We start from the raw sequence: 22390 nt of genomic DNA, 5'->3' as shown, positions 1-22390 counted from the left end.
CTAAATATGTGTATGCGACCAATAACATTTGATTTGATTTTGTCTGTTTAAATTGTATTTCAGATGGTATGTAACTGCTGTGTGTGATGTGTCAGTAACTGACAGTTGTGACTGATGCAGTGCCCATTAGAGATGTTTACCAAATGGTCTGGAGTGGCGCAATGAACTGTTTAATAATTACAATATAAATTATGCAAGTTTGTTCACATTTTCATGAAACTACTGTGTTGACCCATGGACTGACTTAACCTTGCTCTTCCAATAGTGTCCAGGTGGGGGAGTCCTTTCTCGAGTCGTCATATGACGATGACTGAGCTCAATGACCCCTCATCCTCTGTCTAAAGTTACTCTGCTTTCTGTTTTATTTGACCATTAGGATTTGTGAGGGCCAGGGGTTCATTTTTTTATATGAAACATAATTAGATATTAGTTAGTCAAAACATACATTATTATTTCCTTTATGCTGTTTCTGTGATAATTAATACCTGTCTTGGTCTCTCATATAGCAGTCACATTCAGTCACTGCCAGTTCCAACCCTGAAATATGTATTACCTAGGTATTACCAGTGGGCTATACAATGTTGTTGTTTTTTCTTTTTAATCCCACCATTCATTTTGGTTAGGGTTAGGATTTATTTTTCCATAAAACACATTTTAGAAAACTGTCAACCGCTGAAATGTGATTACACAAATCTGAAAACTGCCTATGCAAATATTAGGTTAAACAGCGTATGAGGAAAAATATAAATTCCATTGGTATACTTTCTAAGAATGTCTGCATCATTTGGCTGTTGCGTTTGCTATCTCTGTGTTAGGCATGTTGGTAGATGAGATCAAATGTCAGAGTAGAGGGTATTGACCCTAGTAGGGTTGGGGTCAATTCCATTTCAAACCAATCAATTCAGAAAATTATTTCAGAAGCAAAAATCATTGTTGCAAACTATGGGCATGAATTAAATTTGAATTTATCTCCTGAATTGACATGGGCATGACCCCATTCCCAGTCCCTGGCAATATGTGTTTCATCCTCCTGTACCATGACTGCCTTCCTGTTCCCTGAGCGCCGATGATGTGGATGTTGATTAAGGCAGGACCCGCACCTCTCTGATTGAGAGGGGTTGAATTAAATGTGGAAGACACATTTCAGTTGAATGCATTCAGTTGTACAAGTGACTAGGTACCCCCTTTCCCTTTCCTTTTCCATGCCTGAGAGGATACAGGCAGTCTAGTCTAGGCAATCTAGTCTCTTCTCTCTCTCTCTCTCTCTCTCTCTCTCTCTCTCTCACTCATTCATTAAATCGTTCTCTGTTATCATTCACTCACCTATAGTGCCCATTCACCAACAAATACCTCACTCACTTCACTCACTCCCTCAGTCACTCACTCTCTCAGTCACGCACTCACTCACTTTCACTCAGACATACAACCTATACCCTCACTCATTCACTGTCAGGCATATGCTCTATTTACTCTCCCAATCATGGGACTAAAGCTTGTAAACCCAGCCTAGAGAAAGCCCTGTGCTCAAGCTGTGGAAGGCAGACTTCTGCCAGCACAGCACTGGGCATGTGCCAGCTCTTTCTGCTGCAACCACTCCTCTCGCCTCGGCCAGTACGCTCCCAGTGGAATCTCCATGCAAACAAAGCCTGGAGCATTCTGGGAAAGCCAGAGTGAGGAACGGGCCTGGTTGAAGACCCCAGTTCTCTCTCTGGTTGACTACTCACACTTCTGACAAACTAGTGTAACCATACAAAACAAAGGCTGGCTCTCCCTCCCAGTTTGATGAAAATGAATATAATGCTTGTACTGTATCTGCCACAGCAACTCACAGAAATGTACAGCAATCAGGAATTTATTCCTTATTCAATCACTCATAGTTTCTGGCTGTACTGTATGTGATGCTTAGTTGAGGTTTGATGATCTACAGGCCTATCTGCTCCCAAGGAAAGTGCCAATCCTGGAAAGTCTCACGAGAATCCCGAGGGTAGTAAAACCGCAAGCACCACTCAGGCAGTCAAGAAGAAAATGGATTCCATCATTGAACAGGGAGGTTCCAAAGATTTAAATAGGGAAAAAATAACAGTCATATTAAGAGATTCAATGTATGTCTCTGTTATTGACATAGTGAGTGAGACTGAGTGTGGCAGAGTGAGAGGGTAGATAGAGAGAGGGTAGAGAGATGTAGAGAGGGAGAGGGTAGAGACAGAGAGAGAGAAGGCAGGGAGATAGAACGAGAGGGTAGCGAGAGAAGGTAGAGAGAGAGAGAGCGAGAGAGAGAAAGAGAGGGTAGATACAAAGGGAGAGGGAGGGTAGATACAAAGGGAGAGGGAGGGTAGAGAGAGAGAGAAAAAGAGGGTAGAGAGAGAAAGAGAGAAGAGAGAGGGTGAGGGGGTAGAGAAAGAGAGAGAGATAGATACAGAAAAGGAGGGTAGAGACAGAGATAGATGGAGGGTAGAGACACAGAGAAAGAGGGTAGATACAGAGATGTTAGATACAGAGAGAGAGGGCAGAGACAGAGAGAGAGGACAGAGAGAGAGGGTAGAGACAGAGAGAGAGAGGGTAGAGACAGAGAGAGAGGGAGGGTAGAGAGAGAGGGAGGGTAGAGACAGAGAGAGAGGGAGGGTAGAGACAGAGCGAAAGGGAGGGTAGAGACAGAGAGAGAGAGGGTAGAGAGACCTAGTAGTGTGAAGTAGAGTGAGAGGAGAGGAGAGTGGTAGAGACAGGGCAGTCTGTGACTGACTGGGATGTTTTAGAGTTCTGAAAGTTGCATGGAATTTATCGAGCAGATTCCATCACTCACACTTGTTCTTGAGGGCTGTGCAATTTATTTGATTTATCGATGTTGAATTAACATTATTTTCAATAACCAACTGTAATTAGAAAAGCCATATGAAAGCGCTAATAAGCATGCTTCTTGATGCAATTAATTTACAACACTATCAGGTTATTATGGCTGAAGAATCTACTACTTGTTTAAAAAAGGAATAAAGTTGAGTCTGTGTGTGACTCGATCCGTGTTAGCATGGGGAAATGTCCGTGACTTACAACCCCTGGCTGGCACAGGGCAGGGCAGGCGCCACCCTCCTTATGTCCTGATTTCCTGTAATGTGCACCTCTGGCAGTGCCCCACAGTGTTGAATTGGCCTTTAGGCCTCTGGCACGCACGCCTGGCCTGTTTCACACCCCCTCTCTGTGCCCAGTGCCCAGGCAGGAGCAGGTGTCAGCTCATTGTCGACTGAGGGCTGGGGCCTGTTCTTAATTGGGCTGCGCTTGTCTTAGGGGGACGTGCAGCTACAGAGGGCCAGAGAGTGGAGGGGAGAGAGACTGACTAGGCTGGGCTGGCTCACAACACTGGCTTGTCAGGACAGAGATGTGTTTTAAAGGTATATGACACCCAGGTCTCTGTCTGTCAGCTGAATGCCACTGGTGTTTCAGAGAAAGCAGGCAGCTAGCCTGCGGTGGCCTGGCCTCTCATCTGTGTTGTGTAGTAGTGGGCAGCCTGTGTAGGAGGTAGTGTTCATGAGGCTGCTTTTCATGTAGGAGAGTGTGCTGTGCTCACAAGCATATGTTGTGTGTAGAAGGAAGGGCTACTAGCTCACATTGAGTAGAAGGAATAGGATTACTAATCTGCATTCTATGTTCCCTGTCATGCAAGGTTGCCTTCTCCACACAATGATTCCTGCTTAGGGTTGCAAAATGTCCAGAACTTTCAATAAATTCCCTGGTTTTCCAGAAATCCTGGTTGGAGAATTCTGGATTTCCTGCTTATTCCCTCCTGATTCTGGGAATCCTCTAACCTGGTTTTTGGTAAAACCAGGGAATTTATTAAATGTTTTTTTCCTCTGTTGTCATCACTTTTACTTATAGATGTTATCAGTACTCAGTTAGAGATTTTGGAAAGGTTGATAAGTAACCTACTTGACATACAGGTAAAAAATAATGGAAACACTTGAGTAAATGAGGGATGCAAAGTATATTGAAAGGACATGCTTCCACACAGGTGTGGTTTCTTAGTTAATTCAGAAATTAACATCCCATCATGCTTTGGGTCATGTATAAAATGCTGGGCAGGCCATTATTTTGGCTACCATGGCTATGCCCCATAGGATGACAATGCCCCCATCCACAGGGCATGAGTGGTAACTGAATGGTTTGATGAGCAAAAAAAATGTAAACCAAATGCCATTGCCATCTCAGTCACCAGATCTCAGCTAGAGGTCGACTGATTATGATTTTTCAACGCCGATACCGATTATTGGAAGACAAAAAAAGCTGATACCGATTAATCGGACGATTTTTTAAAATGTATATATTTTTATATATATACACAGTGGGGCAAAAAAGTATTTAGTCAGCCACCAATTGTGCAAGTTCTCCCACTTAAAAAAGATGAGAGAGGCCTGTAATTTTCATCATAGGTACACTTGAACTATGACAGACAAAATGAGAAAAAAAATCCAGAAAATCACATTGTAGAATTTTTTATGCATTTATTTGCAAATTATGGTGGAAAATAAGTATAATTATGGTATAATAAGTAAGCTTACACCACCTTGACAATTTATTTATTTATAACTGTGTAGATATCCATAGGACAAGGTAACTCTGATCAATATTGGCTAAATATAAGTGATTTTTTTTTTTTTTGTAGAGTGGATTTATGAAAATATTTTGACAAACGTTACCTTATCCTAGTGAAATTTACACGGGTGTCAAATCGCCGAGGCGGTTTAAGCCTGCACGAAACACAGACCTTATTTGTTTATTTTTTTAAAAATGCTTGTAATTTTACCCCTTTTTCTCTCCAATTTCATGGTATCCAATTGATAGTAGCTACTATCTTGTCTCATCGCTACAACTCCGGTACGGTCTCGGGAGAGACGAAGGTTGAAAGTCATGCGTCCTCCGGTACACAACCCAACCAAGCCGCACTGCTTCTTAACACAGCGCGCATCCAACCCGGAAGCCAGCCGCACCAATGTGTAGGAGGAAACAGCGTGCACCTGGCAACCTTGGTTAGCGCGCACTGCGCCGGTCCGCTACAGGAGTCGCTGGTGCGCGATGAGACAAGGATATTCCTACCGGTCATGGCCGGTTACGACAGGTCAGAAGGTCGGTTGGCCAGAGGTTTACATACACTCAATTAGTGTTTGGTAGCATTGCCTTTAAATTGTTTAACTTGGGTCAAACATTTTGGGTAACCTACCACAAGCATCCCACAATAACTTGGGTGAATTTTGGCCCATTCCTCCTAACAGAGCTGGTGTAACTGAGTCTGTTTGTAGGCTTCCTTGCTTGCACATGCTTTTTCATCTCTGCCCACAAATTTTCTATAGGATGGAGGTCAGGGCTTTGTGATGGCCACTCCAATACCTTGGCTTTGTTGTTCTTCATCCATTTTTCCACATCTTTGGAAGTATGTTTGGGGTCATTGTCCATTTGGAAGACCCATTTGTGACCAAGCTTTAACTTCCTGACTGATGTCTTGAGATGTTGCTTCAATATATCCTCAGAAATTTCCTTCCTCATGATGCCATCTATTTTGTGAAGTGCACCAGTCCCTCCTGCAGCAAAGCACCCCCACAATATGATGCTGCCACCCCCGTTCTTCACGGTTGGGATGGTGTTCTTCGGCTTGCAAGCCTCCCCCTTTTTCCTCCAAACATAAAGATGGTCATTATGGCCAAACAGTTTTATTTTTGTTTCATCAGACCAAAATACATTTCTCAAAAAGTACTATATTTGTTCCCATGTGCAGTTGCAAACCATAGTCTGGCTTTTTATGACGGTTTTGGAGCAGTGGCTTCTTCCTTGCTGAGCGGCCTTTCAGGTTATATTGATATTGGACTCCTTTTACTGTGGATATAGATACTTTTGTACCTGTTTCCTCCAGCATCTTCGCAAGGTCCTTTGCTGTTGTTCTGGGATTGATTTGCACTTTTCGCACCAAAGTACATTCATCTCTAGGAGACAGAACACGTCTCCTTTGTGAGCGGTATGATGGCTGCTTGGTCCGATGGTGTTTATACTTGCGTGCTATTGTTTGTACAGATGAACGTGGTACCTTCAGGTGTTTGGAAATTGCTCCCAAGGATGAACCAGACTTGTTTGAGTTTATTTTATATTTACAGGGACAGTGTACATTAATCAACGTTTCAGTAAAAGTGCCGGTTTTAGCCAGCCGGCTAATTTTCAACCGCAGTCCCTGGGCAGGTTATTAAAAACAATTACAATATAGACAATCATTGAGTAGTGAGCACACACAGAGCAACATAGGACAAGCAAGACATAGCATACAGACAGAGCAACATAGGACAAGCAAGACGTAGCATACAGACAGAGCAACATAGAACAAAAAGCAGCAAGACAAAATTCATAAAAGCAACAAAGTGTTTCCACACCTCACAAGCTACAGACAACAGACAACATGGAAAGCAGCAATACACAGCTAGGGATTATGTTCACAAATCTGATTGACCTTTAGCCATGTATTCATACATTTTGTGAAAGTGTGATATGTGGTGCAGTTATGTGTTATCTGATGGCAGTGTATTCCAGACATGGGAAGCTCTCACAGAGAAAGCGGATTTACTAAAGGTACTTTTCCTTAAGGGAACTATACAGTCACCTCTCATGGCAGACCTTGTGGATCTGCTGCCATATGTTTGGGTTTTCTGTTTAACAGAAATACTGAGTGGAGGGGGAGCCAGACCATTTAGGATCTTGAATACAAGACATGCATCGGTGTATTGCACAAGATTTTCCCAACTCAGGAGCTCCTGCTTTCTGAGGATGTAACAGTGATGATGGCTATTGGGCTTCCTATCAAGCACAGTGAAAGCCTGTTTGTATACAGACTGAATAGGTTTTAATGTTGTACAGCAAGCTTGGGCCCAACTAGTCAAGCAGTATGTGGGGGAGTATCATAGATTTGAAGTACAGTTTTGCTACCACTGTAGTCAAACAATTTCGTATAAATCGGAAATTAGCTAGGTTGAATTTGGTTGAATGACCTTTTTCACATGCTTTTTAAAAGTGAGGTTGGAATCAAGTATGATGCCAAGGTACTTAAAATCAGATACCACCTGGAGCTTCTCCCCTGACACATAGACATCTGGTTCAGTAGCATCTGTTGCCCTCTTTGTGAAGAACATGCAAACAGTTTTTTTCACATTGAGATGCAAACACGAGTCACTGAGCCACTTTGTAACCTGGACCATTACAGTAGTGAGTTCTTGTGCAGCTTGTTGTTTGCTCTTTGCATGCACATATATCACTGTATCATCTGCATACATTTGAACTTCAGACCCAGTACAGACAGAAGGCAGATCATTAATGTACAGGCTGAACAGGAGGGGCCCCAGTATTGACCCTTGGGGCACGCCCACATCATAGCTAAGATTGGGCGACAGCTCATTGCTCACTCTGACACCGAGTTCTGCCTTCAAGGTATGATTTCATCAATCTCAAGGCATCAGGGGAAAAGTTGAACTTGGACAATTTTGTGATGAGAATCTCATGGTTAACAGTATCAAAGCCTTCCTTAGGTTCAGAAACACAGCCCCAACAACGCCCCCTTTGTCCATCTTGGACTTCATATTTTCCAGAAGAAAGCAGTTGGCCGTTTCTGTGGAGTGTTTCGCTCTGAAGCCAAACTGCATGGAGTGTAATGTGAAGTGGCTGTTTATGAGGTGGGCAATCAGTTGTTCTGCTACACACTTTTCAACAACCTTTGACACCACAGGTAGTATACTAATGGGCCTGTAGTTACTCACGTCAGCAGGGTTGCCAATTTAAAGATGGCCATTATTATGGCCGACTTCCATACCCTTGGAAACACCCCGAGACCAATAGATGTGTTGGTGACCTTAGTAATGGGGCCAATGAGTGACTCTTTGTAGTTTTTAAGAAAGGTAGAGTCCAGCCCAAACACATATTTGGCTTTAGAGTTCTTTAGTGAGCTAATCACCTTGTTCACCTTTGACTCAGAAACCTCCCTTATGATGAAGACAGGTTGAGCGTCATTCACTAGCACTGAGCCCAAGAAACAAGTGGAGGGGTTCTGTGTCAGTACCTTGACAGAGTTAATGAAGTAGGAATTGAAGGTGACCTTCAACCTTGTTGAGGTCCACAATTGTTTTCTGAAGTATTGGCTGATTTTGTTTGATTTTCCCATGATGTCAAGCAAAGAGGCAGTGAGTTTGAAGGTATGCTTTGAAATACATTCACAGGTCCACTTCCAATTGACTCAAATGATGTCAATTAGCCTATCAGAAGCTTCTAAAGCCATGACATAATTTTCTGGAATTTTCCAAGCTGTTTAAAGGCACAGTCAACTTAGTGTATGTACACTTCTGACCCACTGGAATTGTGATACAGTGAATGTATAAGTGAAATAATCTGTTTGTAAACTATGTTGGAAAAAAATAATTGTGTCATGCACAAAGTAGATGTCCCAACCGGCTTGCCAAAACTATAGTTTGTTAACAAGACATTTGTGGAGTGGTTGAAAATGAGTTTTAATGACTCCAACCTAAGTGTTTGTAAACTTCCAACTTCAACTGTATGTTGGTATGTGTTTAGGTATTCTGTATTCTTAGTTAGTTAGTAAATAAATATTTAAGCCAATTTTTGTATCACTGATTCATCACTTAGGTTACGGTTCATGCAGACATCCAAGGATTATGCAACGTTCAGAATGAGACTGATGAGATAATAATTAATAATTGACTGTTATTGATGTAAGAGATATTTAGATCATCTTTAGAGTTTAAGTCGGGAGATAATATCTCTGTAAACAACTGTTCCCGTGGTGCCCCAAATTCCTAAAGAGTTAATTGTTACATGATTAATTTAGTCAAGTAATACTGAAATGTAGTAGGTAATTATTTGATTTATTAAATAGCAGTCACAACAACACACACACACACACACACACACTGTGCTCTGACGTGACCGTCAGCACATGCAGGCTGTCATTCAATTACCACCCTGTCAGTGGCCCATCCAGCCCAGTCACTGCACATCCTTGAGATTCCTTCTCTAGTCTATATTATTCCATTACATCCTGGACATTGTGTGTTCTGTCCAGCTTAATCTGTGCTCATATCCTAGTACTCATGGTATTGCATCACATACATACACCAGAACACTGTCTGTGCTGGTACTGAAGTGCTTGCAGTGTCATATTCACCTTAGCTCAATGCCCGATTTCATATCTCTCTCAAAGTTCTCAACACGCTATCACAGATTAAAGTGAAATAGACACAAATTATTTATTCGAACTTGGTTTCAGGCACACAAAAAAGTTTTTAAAAAGTTGTCCACCAAACTATTTTATTTTTCATAGAACATTCGTGTACAGTACACGATTTTCTTCATAACAAATTCAAATTTGTTGTGGTCAACATTAGCTGTGTTAGCTAGGTCACTAATGTTAGAGAGGCTAAGGGTTAAAGTTAGGATTAGGGGTTAATTAAGGTTAGGGTCAAATCAAATCAAAATATATTTGTATTTGTTACATGTTACATGCTCCAAATACAATGAAATGCTTACTTGCAAGCCCTTAACCAACAATGCTTTACGAAGTTAAGACAACAAATTAAAGTAAGTGTTAAGTAAAAAATAGAAAATAAAAGTAGCAAATAATGAAACAGCAGCAGTAAAATAACAAGTGAGGCTATATACAATACGGTGACCAGATTTCTGAAATGAAAACCGGGGACATTTCCAGTTCGGCTGTCAATATATAATTAAAATATCCAATGTTATTATCCATGAAATAAGAAAGGGGAACAATTCCGGGTTAATGTATTTAGTCTAACAGCCACACTGTGATAGACAGAGAAAACAACTATATTACAGAAACACTACAGACAAGACAGAACTGTCTGATCTGAACAGCCATTCAGTGGCATGGTAGAATAAGAGCAGAAGAGAATATGAGCAAAATGGAAAAAACAGACAATAGTATGTGTGAAATACTTAACAACATAATAAAGAAATAAGACGATGACGAGATTGGTAACTACATAATGTACTTATACCAACCTAATCTGTATATTTCTCAGAAGAATGTATCTTCTTCAGGATTGATCTGTTTTTGGCCAGCTTCTCCATGAACTCCTGGCAGGGGAGGTTGAATTTTGTCTTCACAATAAGCATGGACTTGATTGTAGAAATAGTGAACCTATTTGTTCTGTCCATATATCATTCATTTGGGAGAACACTCTCTCGACCGGTGCATTACTTCCAGGTATTCACATGACAACAGACACTAATCTAGACAGGTTAGTGTGTGGGATGTTCGTCTCTTTTAAGTGGTTAACCACCGTGCTCCATCTCTGACTAAGCGGTGTCTCAGATGTTTTCCATTCTTCAAGCGATCCCCCCTTTAGGAATTCTTGCAGGCTAGTAACCTCGTCAAACAATGCATCCCCATTGATTGTCACATTGGGGCATTTTTCCTGCAGTGTGCCTGCTGCCTTCTGGATCTCTTCATGCAGAAGTTGCCTTTTTAAAAGGAGACGATGTAAATCTTTTAGACTATCTGTGTGCTTTCCCCATGCCTGCAAGTAGTTCACAGCCGTAGTGAAGAATGATTGGGATCTTTTGAGAAAGCTCTCTTTAGACATGGCTCCATTTCCCTCTAGCTCTCTCAGAAGTCCTCTGACCAAAACTGGAATGAAGTTGTCATTACGTCTTGCAGTCAATTTTGCCTCAATGTTTCTCAGAATTGCAGCTGAGTCCACAGTACAGCGGTCCTAGCCTTCAAGTATCTTGATCGTGTCACTGAATACGGTCAAGTTTCCATGGACAAAGGCTAGCCAAAGTTCAGTCAGTGGATCTTCGAACATTGTTCACAGGACAACAGGGCCTTTGTCTTCAGAAAGAAAAAAGGATTTCAATGGCACATACCTTTTCAGCACTCTTTCTAGTGGGAGGGGTACGGTCCGGAGGAGAGGTGCTGGGTTCCGTTGACTGGTGTATTGGACCCTGAACTGCTGCGATAATTCCACCGTTGCCGGCCGGATCGCCCTGCTCCTCGCCCTCCGGAATCTTACACCAACTATGGAGTCAGCAGGAGCAGGTGCCCCAGTCAGAGGAGTCGAGGAGCGCGTCCAGGAACATGTGGCAATGCTACATCATCTCGGTGCCATGATGGATCTCGTTGTCCAGACCATGGACCGCTGGGAGAGACAGGAAGTCTCTCCAGCACCTCGACCAGCACAACCGGGGTTACCTCTACCCGTCCTGTCTGGATCCAGTTCCAGTGGGATGCGTCTCTCCCTTCCAGGCAGTATGATGGGACGGCAGCACAGTGCCAAGTGTTCCTTTTACAACTGGACCTCTACCTGGCCACCGTTCACCCAGCTCCCTCAGGAAGGGAGAGAATATCCACCCTCATCTCATGCCTCTTGGGGAGAGCTCTGGAGTGGGCAAACACCATGTGGAGAGAGGAAGACGCGGCGTTGGACCACTTCGAGGAGTTCACCCGCCGATTCCGGGCCGTCTTTGACCATCCGCCCGGAGTTAGAGCGGCGGGGGAATGACTCTTCCGGACCTTGGCCGCCGGAGCAGGATGGAACGACAGGGCCCTCATCGACCACTATCGATGCAGCCTGCGTGAGGACGTCCGACGGGAGTTGGCCTGCAGGGATGCCATCATCACCTTTGACCAGCTGGTGGATCTGTCCATCCGGTTGGATAACCTGCTGGTCATCTGTGGACGTCCTGAGGGGGCTCTGTCGGTTCCATCTCCCAGCAATCCCGGTCTGGTGCCCATGGAGTTGGGAGGGGCTGTGCGTAGGGAGGCTGGAGGAGGGGCCTTCACGTGCACCATCACCATCTCCAACCTCTACCTTGGAATGTTTTGATGGTAGATTTGTCACAGATTGAGTCAGTGTCAGGAAGAGGATTTAGGCACCCTGGGGTGACATGAAAACCCCACAATGGCTCCAAATGTAGTACATTTATTATTTATATTTATTCAAATTGTAAATGATCTCTTATCACATTGGCCTTCGATAATGTCAAAATATTTCACGGCTATTGTTCTAGCTGGTATAATTACAGCCCAAAGTGCATCGCGCGTCCACACACACACACACACACACACACACACACACAAATATGTGATCGTTATTGCAAGTACAGTAAAGAGTACTTTTCATGCAAGTGCCTTTATCGTCACTGCGGCTCAAAAGGCAGGTTAGAATCTCCAGCGTATTTAACTCCTAACTGTACATGCTGTTCTACTGTGAACATTTCGGTTCTGCTCTGGACAGATGTTGATTGACTCAGAATAGATGTATTTTATTGATTAAGTGAGCTGCAACAGAAGGAGACTGCTTGCAGTGAGTAACTGTGTCTAGTATTGGTAGTGAACCTGCCTATTTAACTGGTGCCAAAATCTGGAATTATTGCCCAGCATTGTACTCTGTGACATGAACTGCCTCTGATTTAGCTAATTTACCTAACAGATGTAGACAGCAGCATAGTGTACTGGATAAAGTCGTCCCATCAGGAATTTGTTTTGAGCAGGATCAGCACTACTGTTAGTTGTAGTTAGGAGTTAGGATTAGGGCTGTTGTGGTGACCATATTACGCACACCGGTGGTCACTAGTCATGAAGGCAGTCAAATTCCTCATGACTGTTTAGTCATGGTAATTAGGTTTTCTCCAAGCTCTGATGCTGGTCATTAGTAGCCTACCAAACTTGCTAACTGCCTGGTACTCAGCACTCTATTGTCCCTCTAATCACTCTGACATTCAATCAAATCAAACACACTACTAAAAAGAGGTGGATCCCATCAGCTTTCTATAGGCTAGGCCTACTATATTTATTTCTCAACTTTCCTAATATTAAGCACATTGCTTCTATTTACAACAGGAGTACAGCCTACCAGGCTTGCATGAAAATAAACCAGGGGAAAAGCGTTGGCCATTCACTATTTAAGTGCATAGATGACATGTATTTTTTTTCACACTGCCCCTGTTTCGATACGGTGCATAATAATGGTGCATTCTAAATCAAAACAAATTTTACACATATTATTTAGTATATATACGTGTACATATTAAATCAAGAATAGTCTGATATGTGACAATATTAGCCTATCACTTGTAAATTATATATTATTAATGATGCCCAGCATAAGAAGCAATGCCTTTTTTTGCGACTTTTTCTAATCATAGTCGCACACCTCATGTAGCCTAGACCATGGGCCTATATGTTTTAATAAGGTTTCTATCACAACTAAAGTGGCAAAATAACTCCTTAAAATTAAGCAAATGACTCTGCTTTACAAGGGGTGTAGAGCCTAACTGTCACGTCAGTATTAATGGTCGGAGGACAAGCGCATGAATGCGTAATAGTGTTTTTTATTTACACAAATTACAGCGTGCCATGTACAGGCGCGGGGACAAAGACCAAACAAACACTATACAAAACACAGGGTTGAGACCCAAACAAAAAAGCGAGGAGTACCTTGAATAAATACACAATCGCACAATGATTATCACACGGGATGAGACCTGTAATCATCTGCACAGTACACGTCGCACGAAAGCCATAACAACACAGCACAGGTACTCACATGACCAACGGACATTGAAACAATAATCGACAGGACAATGGTGAACAAAGGGCACACTTATACAATTACTAATCAAATGGGAATAGGGACCAGGTGTGCGTAATGACAGTTCCGGAGGGATCCGTGACACTAACTGGCATACATAAGCAGCACATGAATTTCAAGTTTGGGGAAGATAATTTTCACCATAAAAAGGCACCTTTATAATAAAAGCATTACATTCAGAATTGCATTTGCGGTCACTTTTGATAATGGTGTTTTCCGCTAATGGAACATTCTCGCTTATAGCCTACAACCATGTGCACATTGCTGCGCTTCTAATGTGAAGAAATAGCCTAATAGTTTATCAATATTTTAAGCTAAGCGTTCTGATCTGTTGCGTCAGCCACATTGGAATGCAATTTTTGGGGGGATGCTAGTGGTTGTATTAATTTGGCACAACTGTCCCAGACTATGTTTGGAATATTTATTTCTCGCATAGAATAGAAAATGTCGACTTTTGTACTATGGGGGATAGTAGATTGACATAGGCTAGTGCTTTTTCTGTTCGTTAGGCCTACTCATCTTGTTGGCTAACGAAAAGTAAATGTGGACAGTTCCAATATCTTCAATAATCACCCCGGAATTGGATAAGGACACGCGCAGTTGCGTCTCCGATGTGACTGTCTTCACTTGTAGCCTGTGAGAAAGACCCGATCACGTGATGGAGTGCATGCAGCACTCAGGGAGAATGGCACAAAGGCCCCTACACTGCAAAAGGCATGGATTTTTATAGACTGCAGTACAGCCACACAAAGGGGATGCCGCCATGAAATTCTAGGCATTATCAAGTGCTTGTCAAATTGTGAATTAGTGACTGATGTAGTGTCTACAGCCTGCACAAAAAATAAAGCAGAGCTTATGCCTTTCAAGTGTCTTTTTTCAAATCATCATTAGAGTCGCATCATACAGCCTTACAATGTATTAAAATCAAAACAAATAGCCCAACATTTGTAGAACGTCTAAAGTTAAATTAATAACTCTAAATTAAGCATATAGGAATATCTATTTCTTTGTTAACTGCTCAACACAGAATAAACACATGTGCGCACTCCCTCGAATCATTTGGAGAAAATATCCTTTCTATTTTATTCAGCTTTGTTCAACTGTATTCTTCATACTATAAAATAATATAAAATAATGCCACAGAGTTCTAAGCAAATCTTGTCAGCTAAATTAACTAGTGTATCCCAAAGCCATTTGTCATGGCCAGATCAGAACCTAACATAAGGACAACTCAGAGTATGCTATTCTGTTCTTCTGAAATAGACTACATTTTCTTCATATCATGCTTTTTAGACCTGTCTAAAATAAATAATTTATTTATTGTGAAGGTGTAGGCTATATTACATGGACTTATTAGACTTTTTAAAATGTAGATGTTCCAAAGGTCTGCATCAGTGACTTGTTGGCTATGTGTGAAAGCCAGGAGATACTAAATGTGTTTATGTTAATAAACGGTCAATTGCCTTGGCTGTCAAAATTTCGTGACCGCCACAGCCCAAGTTTAGATACATTAAAACATACAGTAGTTCTGAATTAGACATCTAAGAAGGTTGTTACTAAACTAATATAGGGCAGGCTATAATATATTGACTTGTGGTCTTTTTGTTAGATGTATTGGTGCCTCAGTGATGACACCTGGTCTTTGAGATAAGCTCAACCTGTGAAGAGGTAGTGGAGGTTAGAACAGGGAGGGCCTATATCATGATTTGCACCGCTGGCATTTATGTCTTGTTGAGAGCGTAAATATGTTCCCTTGAAAAAGCTCCCATAAACCCTGCCGGGTCACTGTGTCTCCATTAAGGAAATGAAAACGGCGGTATCAGTGAACCTTGTCCCCTTGTGATGATCTCATGAAGGTATTGGGGAGTTATTAGCCAGGCAGTATATTATCATGGGTCTTTATAGCAATTCCTATATTGCTCTATTCCCCTGCCCAGAACTTACTGCTCTCAGGGAAGGCCGACAAGGATCCAAAAAGAACTCCTGAAACCTGAACTGTCTGCAGAGAACCAATGGGTTTCAGCACTGCTGTGCCCCAAGCATAGAGTATAGGATTTATAATGTGACAGCACTTAGTTCTCAAGCCAAACAATGTGGATAATATTTTATCCTCCTCAACTTGTGTGGATAGTACTTGGCCTGCTTGGTCCCTTATGTAAAAAACATGTGAACGCACGAATAGAGAAGAAAACGTTGTACATGCGTTTTTCACGTTGTTTGTAACTTATTTTGTATATAATGTTGCTGCTACCATCGCTTCTGGACATCAGAACAGCGATTACTCACCTCGAACTTGACAAAGATTTTTTCTTTAATGAGTCCGAAGTGAAGGATATACTGCTTTCTCGGGAACGGGCCCAAATCCCCATCATTTGCATGAAGAAAAGATGGAGGTCAAACAGGCAAATCGTCAATAAAGGACGAAGATTGAATCGTACTACACCGCCTCCGATGCTCGCCGGATGTGGCAGGGCTTGCAAATTATTATGGACTACAAAAGGAAGCACAGCCGCGAGCTGCCCAGTGACATGAGCCTACCAGACGAACTAAATAACTTCAAGTCTGCGTTATCACTCTCTCCGTAACCGATGTGAGTAAGACCTTTAAACAGGTCAACATTCACAAAGCCACATGGCCAGTCGGATTACCAGGACGTGTACTCCGAGCATGCGCTGACCAGCTGGCAAGTGTCTTGAAGGACATTTTCAACCTGTCCCTGACCGAGTCTGCAATATCAACATGTTTCAAGCAGACCACCATAGTCCCTGTGTACAAGAACACCAAGGTAACCGGCCTAAATGACCGACCCGTAGCACTCACATCTGTAGATATGAAGTACTTTGGAAGGCTGGTCATGGCTCATATCAACACCATTATCCCAGAAAACCTAGACCCACTCCAATTTGCATACCGCCCCAACAGACCCACAGATGATGCAATCTCTATTGCACTCCACACTGCCAGGGTCCCCTCAGGGGTGCGTGCTCAGTCTCCTGTTATACTCCCTGTTAACCCGTGACTGCATGGCCAAGCACGATTCCAACACCATCATTAAGTTTGCCGACGACACAACAGTAGTAGGCCTGATCACTGACAACGATGGAAAAAAATAATAATAATGTGGTTTCATGTGAAATCATGTGGTTTTCCGGCAAGGGGAGGCTCATTTAGCTTAACCAGTGTTTGTAAAGTAGCCCATGTAATGTATTGCTTTTCTCTTGCTCATGGGTTACAGTTGTTGATCACCTTATAAGTAATCCAAACTATCTAGATGCCTTATAATCTATTAGTGTGGAAGACACATGTTGAGTCAATAAAAATATTTTAAATTGATAGAAGAGGGCACGATTTCAGGTAACTGAGTATTGAATTCTCTGATAAGTCTTCTACAGAAAAATACAGTGTTGTCCATCACAGACTGCTGAATAGATTCTCCAAATGAATAGATTCGTTTTCTGAAAATAGATCCAGTCATTAGGCAGCTTCAACACACAGTAAAAGGGTGCTGTGAAAACTGAGAGGAGATAGGAGTAGTCTATGATCGAAATATGGGGTGTGTAATGTATGCTGCACAACTAATATGTTATGAAGGTGTTATAAATAGGGGTGTTAAGGCGTGTGTAAAGGTGAAGGCTAAATGTAATCGACTCAACAAGTTAGCAACAATTTCAATGGAGATTAGTTCATGCATGTAAAGTCAGTTCAAAGTAAGATCTTAAGTGGGTGTGGTGTGAACTGACAGAGTGAAGGAGACTTAATTAGTCCGGGTCGGGTCCTGCAGGGCTCATGTGATTTTGTTGTGCGACAGAAGCAGAGTGGGGGGAACAGCTTTCCACACAAGCGCATTAGGTCATGGTGTTTACGGTCTGTGGAGCAGCGGCACCATGTCTACCTCCCTCCAGCCATCACCACTCAGTCTCCTCTACCATGTCTACCACCCTCCAGCCATCACCACTCAGTCTTCTTTACCATGTCTACCACCCTCCAGCCATCACCACTCAGTCTCCTCTACCATGTCTACCACCCTCCAGCCATCACCACTCAGTCTCCTCTACCATGTCTACCACCCTCCAGCCATCACCACTCAGTCTCCTCTACCATGTCTACCTCCCTCCAGCCCTCACCACTCAGTCCCCTCTACCATGTCTACTGCCCTCCAGCCATCACCACTCAGTCTACTCTACCTTGTCTACCGCACTCCAGCCCTCACCACTCAGTCCCCTCTACCATGTCTACTGCCCTCCAGCCCTCACCACTCAGTCTCCTCTACCATGTCTACCACCCTCCAGCCATCACCACTCAGTCTACTCTACCATGTCTACCGCCCTCCAGCCATCACCACTCAGTCTCCTCTACCATGACTACAGCCCTCCAGCCATCACCACTCAGTCCCCTCTACCATGTCTACCACCCTTCAGCCATCACCACTCAGTCCCCTCTACCATGTCTACCACCCTCCAGCCATCACCACTCAGTCTCCTCTACCATGACTCCAGCCCTCCAGCCATCACCACTCAGTCCCCTCTACCATGTCTACCACCCTCCAGCCATCACCACTCAGTCCCCTCTACCATGACTACAGCCCTCCAGCCATCACCACTCAGTCCCCTCTACCATGTCTACCACCCTCCAGCCATCACCACTCAGTCTCCTCTACCATGACTACAGCCCTCCAGCCATCACCACTCAGTCCCCTCTACCATGTCTACTGCCCTCCAGCCATCACCACTCAGTCCCCTCTACCATGTCTACCACCCTTCAGCCATCACCACTCAGTCTTCTTTACCATGTCTACCACCCTCCAGCCATCACCACTCAGTCTCCTCTACCATGTCTACCACCCTCCAGCCATCACCACTCAGTCTCCTCTACCATGTCTACCACCCTCCAGCCATCACCACTCAGTCTCCTCTACCATGTCTACCTCCCTCCAGCCCTCACCACTCAGTCCCCTCTACCATGTCTACTGCCCTCCAGCCATCACCACTCAGTCTACTCTACCATGTCTACCGCACTCCAGCCCTCACCACTCAGTCTCCTCTACCATGTCTACCTCCCTCCAGCCCTCACCACTCAGTCCCCTCTACCATGTCTACTGCCCTCCAGCCATCACCACTCAGTCTACTCTACCTTGTCTACCGCACTCCAGCCCTCACCACTCAGTCCCCTCTACCATGTCTACCACCCTTCAGCCATCACCACTCAGTCCCCTCTACCATGTCTACCACCCTCCAGCCATCACCACTCAGTCCCCTCTACCATGACTACAGCCCTCCAGCCATCACCACTCAGTCCCCTCTACCATGTCTACCACCCTCCAGCCATCACCACTCAGTCCCCTCTACCATGACTACAGCCCTCCAGCCATCACCACTCAGTCCCCTCTACCATGTCTACCACCCTCCAGCCATCACCACTCAGTCTCCTCTACCATGACTACAGCCCTCCAGCCATCACCACTCAGTCCCCTCTACCATGTCTACTGCCCTCCAGCCATCACCACTCAGTCCCCTCTACCATGTCTACCACCCTTCAGCCATCACCACTCAGTCTTCTTTACCATGTCTACCACCCTCCAGCCATCACCACTCAGTCTCCTCTACCATGTCTACCACCCTCCAGCCATCACCACTCAGTCTCCTCTACCATGTCTACCACCCTCCAGCCATCACCACTCAGTCTCCTCTACCATGTCTACCTCCCTCCAGCCCTCACCACTCAGTCCCCTCTACCATGTCTACTGCCCTCCAGCCATCACCACTCAGTCTACTCTACCATGTCTACCGCACTCCAGCCCTCACCACTCAGTCTCCTCTACCATGTCTACCTCCCTCCAGCCCTCACCACTCAGTCCCCTCTACCATGTCTACTGCCCTCCAGCCATCACCACTCAGTCTACTCTACCTTGTCTACCGCACTCCAGCCCTCACCACTCAGTCCCCTCTACCATGTCTACTGCCCTCCAGCCCTCACCACTCAGTCTCCTCTACCATGTCTACCACCCTCCAGCCATCACCACTCAGTCTACTCTACCATGTCTACCGCCCTCCAGCCATCACCACTCAGTCCCCTCTACCATGACTACAGCCCTCCAGCCATCACCACTCAGTCCCCTCTACCATGTCTACCACCCTCCAGCCATCACCACTCAGTCTCCTCTACCATGACTACAGCCCTCCAGCCATCACCACTCAGTCCCCTCTACCATGTCTACTGCCCTCCAGCCATCACCACTCAGTCCCCTCTACCATGTCTACCACCCTTCAGCCATCACCACTCAGTTTCCTCTCACTCAGTCCTCTCTGTCACTGATGCATCAGATGCAACTGATGCTACTGATGTTCTCCTTCTATTTCCTGCATCTTATCACAGTTTGTCCGCTGTTGCTTTGTACCATTACCAGTTAGAATATACCACAAAGTATAAGTGCCACATTTTTACTTTCAATAAGCATGATAAGTATATGCATATTTAGCTTTATTATAGGTTATAGGTGCTCTTTACTCATTCCCTTCCCTGTAAGTGGCCTCTTTGAGTCTAGGTTGTAGGCTACTTAGCCTCCGTATATTTTCTAATGCTTGTGTAGGCTGTGTTGCTGGTTTGTTTAGCTTTGGCTTTAGGTCTTAGCTACAGGCTGTATTGTGGTCATGTGCAAGGTCCAGTTACTCGGCGTATGGCACGTGTTCCAGTGGGCTGGTCATTAACACTAAGCCATGGATTTTTACACTGCTGTTTTTTTGCATCGCTTACCAAAGAGACACAATGGCAGATTCCAGGACTAAGGCCTGTGACTGGTAGACCACATCTCCACTTTAACAAAAAGTGTAATTTGATTAATTCTGCTCTGTTTCAATCCAAAAGCTGTGCTGGCTAAATCAAATAAAGGGGATTAACTCTTCCACCGGATAAAGCAGATTAAACTGGTAAACACAATCACTGACTGATGCATAGGACCTTCAGGGGTGGAGCCTGATATAGAGGTAAAGAGGCATTATCACTGAAAGAAAAGGAATGTAAGAAAATATTTGGGGTTTTAAGTTGAGGGTGTTTAATTGTAAAGGAACAATGGAAACCGTAGCATTTCCTATTTTACACAACACTGACAATGATTTACACACACAACACAGTTCCATTACAGAAACCTACCTAGATAATCGTACTGCTACCCTTTCCCCATCCTGAGGCGTAGCCTTTCTTTGCCACTACTAAACTCGGATGCTGTACTTCCTGAAAACATGAGCAGCCATAATGCAAGTGATAGTGTTAATGAAAGTTATTCAGACAGTATTTCTGTTGAGTGAATCGTTAGCATGTCTCTTGATCCCTGAAGTGATGTTCCCCCCAGGGCGAGGGGAGAGAGGGCAGAGGGGAGGCCATACTCAGTCTGTCGGATGGGATCCAGAGATCCAAGCTGGCTCAGTGAGAGCAGAGGTGGGGAGGCAGCTGGACAAAATTAATTCCCAGAGTGAGTGTTCTGCTGAGGAGGTAGGCCGACCTTTCAGCTGTCTGATAGGTCAACACTCGGTAGTGTGCCTGGACATCCGTGGCTAAACGCCAGCCCAGCCCTGGTAACGCTCACAGTAAAGCCCATATGAGCAGCAGCCAGCTCTGATCAATGGAACTGCCTGGGCCTGGCAAGTTATAGTACTGTAGGTGACCTACACCTCAGACAGAACTCGGTCACACCAGGAGAGATGACGACACAGGAACTGTACAGAGTCAGACTGTCCTGTACTAGAACCATGGAAGTACCTACATGGGCCACCAACACTGTAGGCAGGGCTGCTCAATCTTACTTTTGACGAGCTACATGGCCTGTTTTATAGGCATTGGGAAACTAAGCAACAATGTCTTCTCTGCTTGGTCAGCACAGCACAGCTCTAGTGGTAGAGAATAGAACAGTACAGCACATGTACTGTACTGTTACCTCCCACCTTCTCTAAGATACGCTCTGCTCTTTGGTTAAAAGACCCTCTCCCATTACCCTCTCCCATTATTCCCCCAGGTGCCCACGGAGTGAGAGAGGAGCCCCGGTTTTTGACGGCGCGCGCTGGAGAGAGCGTGATCCTGGGATGTGACGTGTCCCCTCCCCTGGACGGCCAGCAGCCCCCCTACGTGGTGGAGTGGTTCAAGTTCGGAGTGCCCATCCCCTTCTTCATCAGCTTCCGCTTCCACCCTCCTCATGTCGACCCAGAGTACACCGGTAAGAGCCTTCCACTCTCCCCATGTTGACCCATAGTACACCGGTAAGAGCCAAGCCTTCCACCCTCCTCATGTCGACCCAGAGTACACCGGTAAGAGCCTTCCACTCTCCCCATGTTGACCCATAGTACACCGGTAAGAGCCTTCCACTCTCCCCATGTTGACCCATAGTACACCGGTAAGAGCCTTCCACCCTCCTCATGTCGACCCAGAGTACACCGGTAAGAGCCTTCCACTCTCCCCATGTTGACCCATAGTACACCGGTAAGAGCCAAGCCTTCCAAACTCCTCATGCCAGAGTAGCCTGCTGCCTAACACACGCACACACACAAACACACACACACATACTTTTTAAGATCTGCCTGGCTAGCTATTTCCATTAATCCCCATTTCCCATTTCTCACCAAATAAATAATTAATCTGTGTGGATCAGAGACTAAATGTACTGTCATTGCCCGGCTAGACTGGCTAGTCCTGCAAGGCAGTCAATGTACTGTGTTCAGCCTACATTTCTGTGTCTTGATGTACTGTATTTAACCTATATT

The 22390-nt window shown here is 44.4% G+C and overlaps 1 protein-coding gene across 3 annotated transcripts in view; it reads left to right on the top strand.

The window, feature by feature from the left end:
• Positions 1-22390, top strand: part of igsf9ba (immunoglobulin superfamily, member 9Ba) — a 66807-nt gene that overhangs the window by 1068 nt on the left and 43349 nt on the right. For all 3 annotated transcript variants that reach the window (XM_042296226.1, XM_042296225.1, XM_042296227.1), the window contains exon 2: positions 21649-21846. In XM_042296226.1, coding sequence (XP_042152160.1) covers positions 21649-21846 — 198 coding nt within the window. The remainder of the gene's footprint in view (positions 1-21648; positions 21847-22390) is intronic.

This window comes from Oncorhynchus tshawytscha, linkage group LG13, assembly GCF_018296145.1.
Source record: "Oncorhynchus tshawytscha isolate Ot180627B linkage group LG13, Otsh_v2.0, whole genome shotgun sequence".
Taxonomy (NCBI): domain Eukaryota; kingdom Metazoa; phylum Chordata; class Actinopteri; order Salmoniformes; family Salmonidae; genus Oncorhynchus; species Oncorhynchus tshawytscha.
The sequence above is the reverse complement of the archived record's forward strand: the minus strand, read 5'-3'. Positions and strand labels throughout refer to the sequence as shown.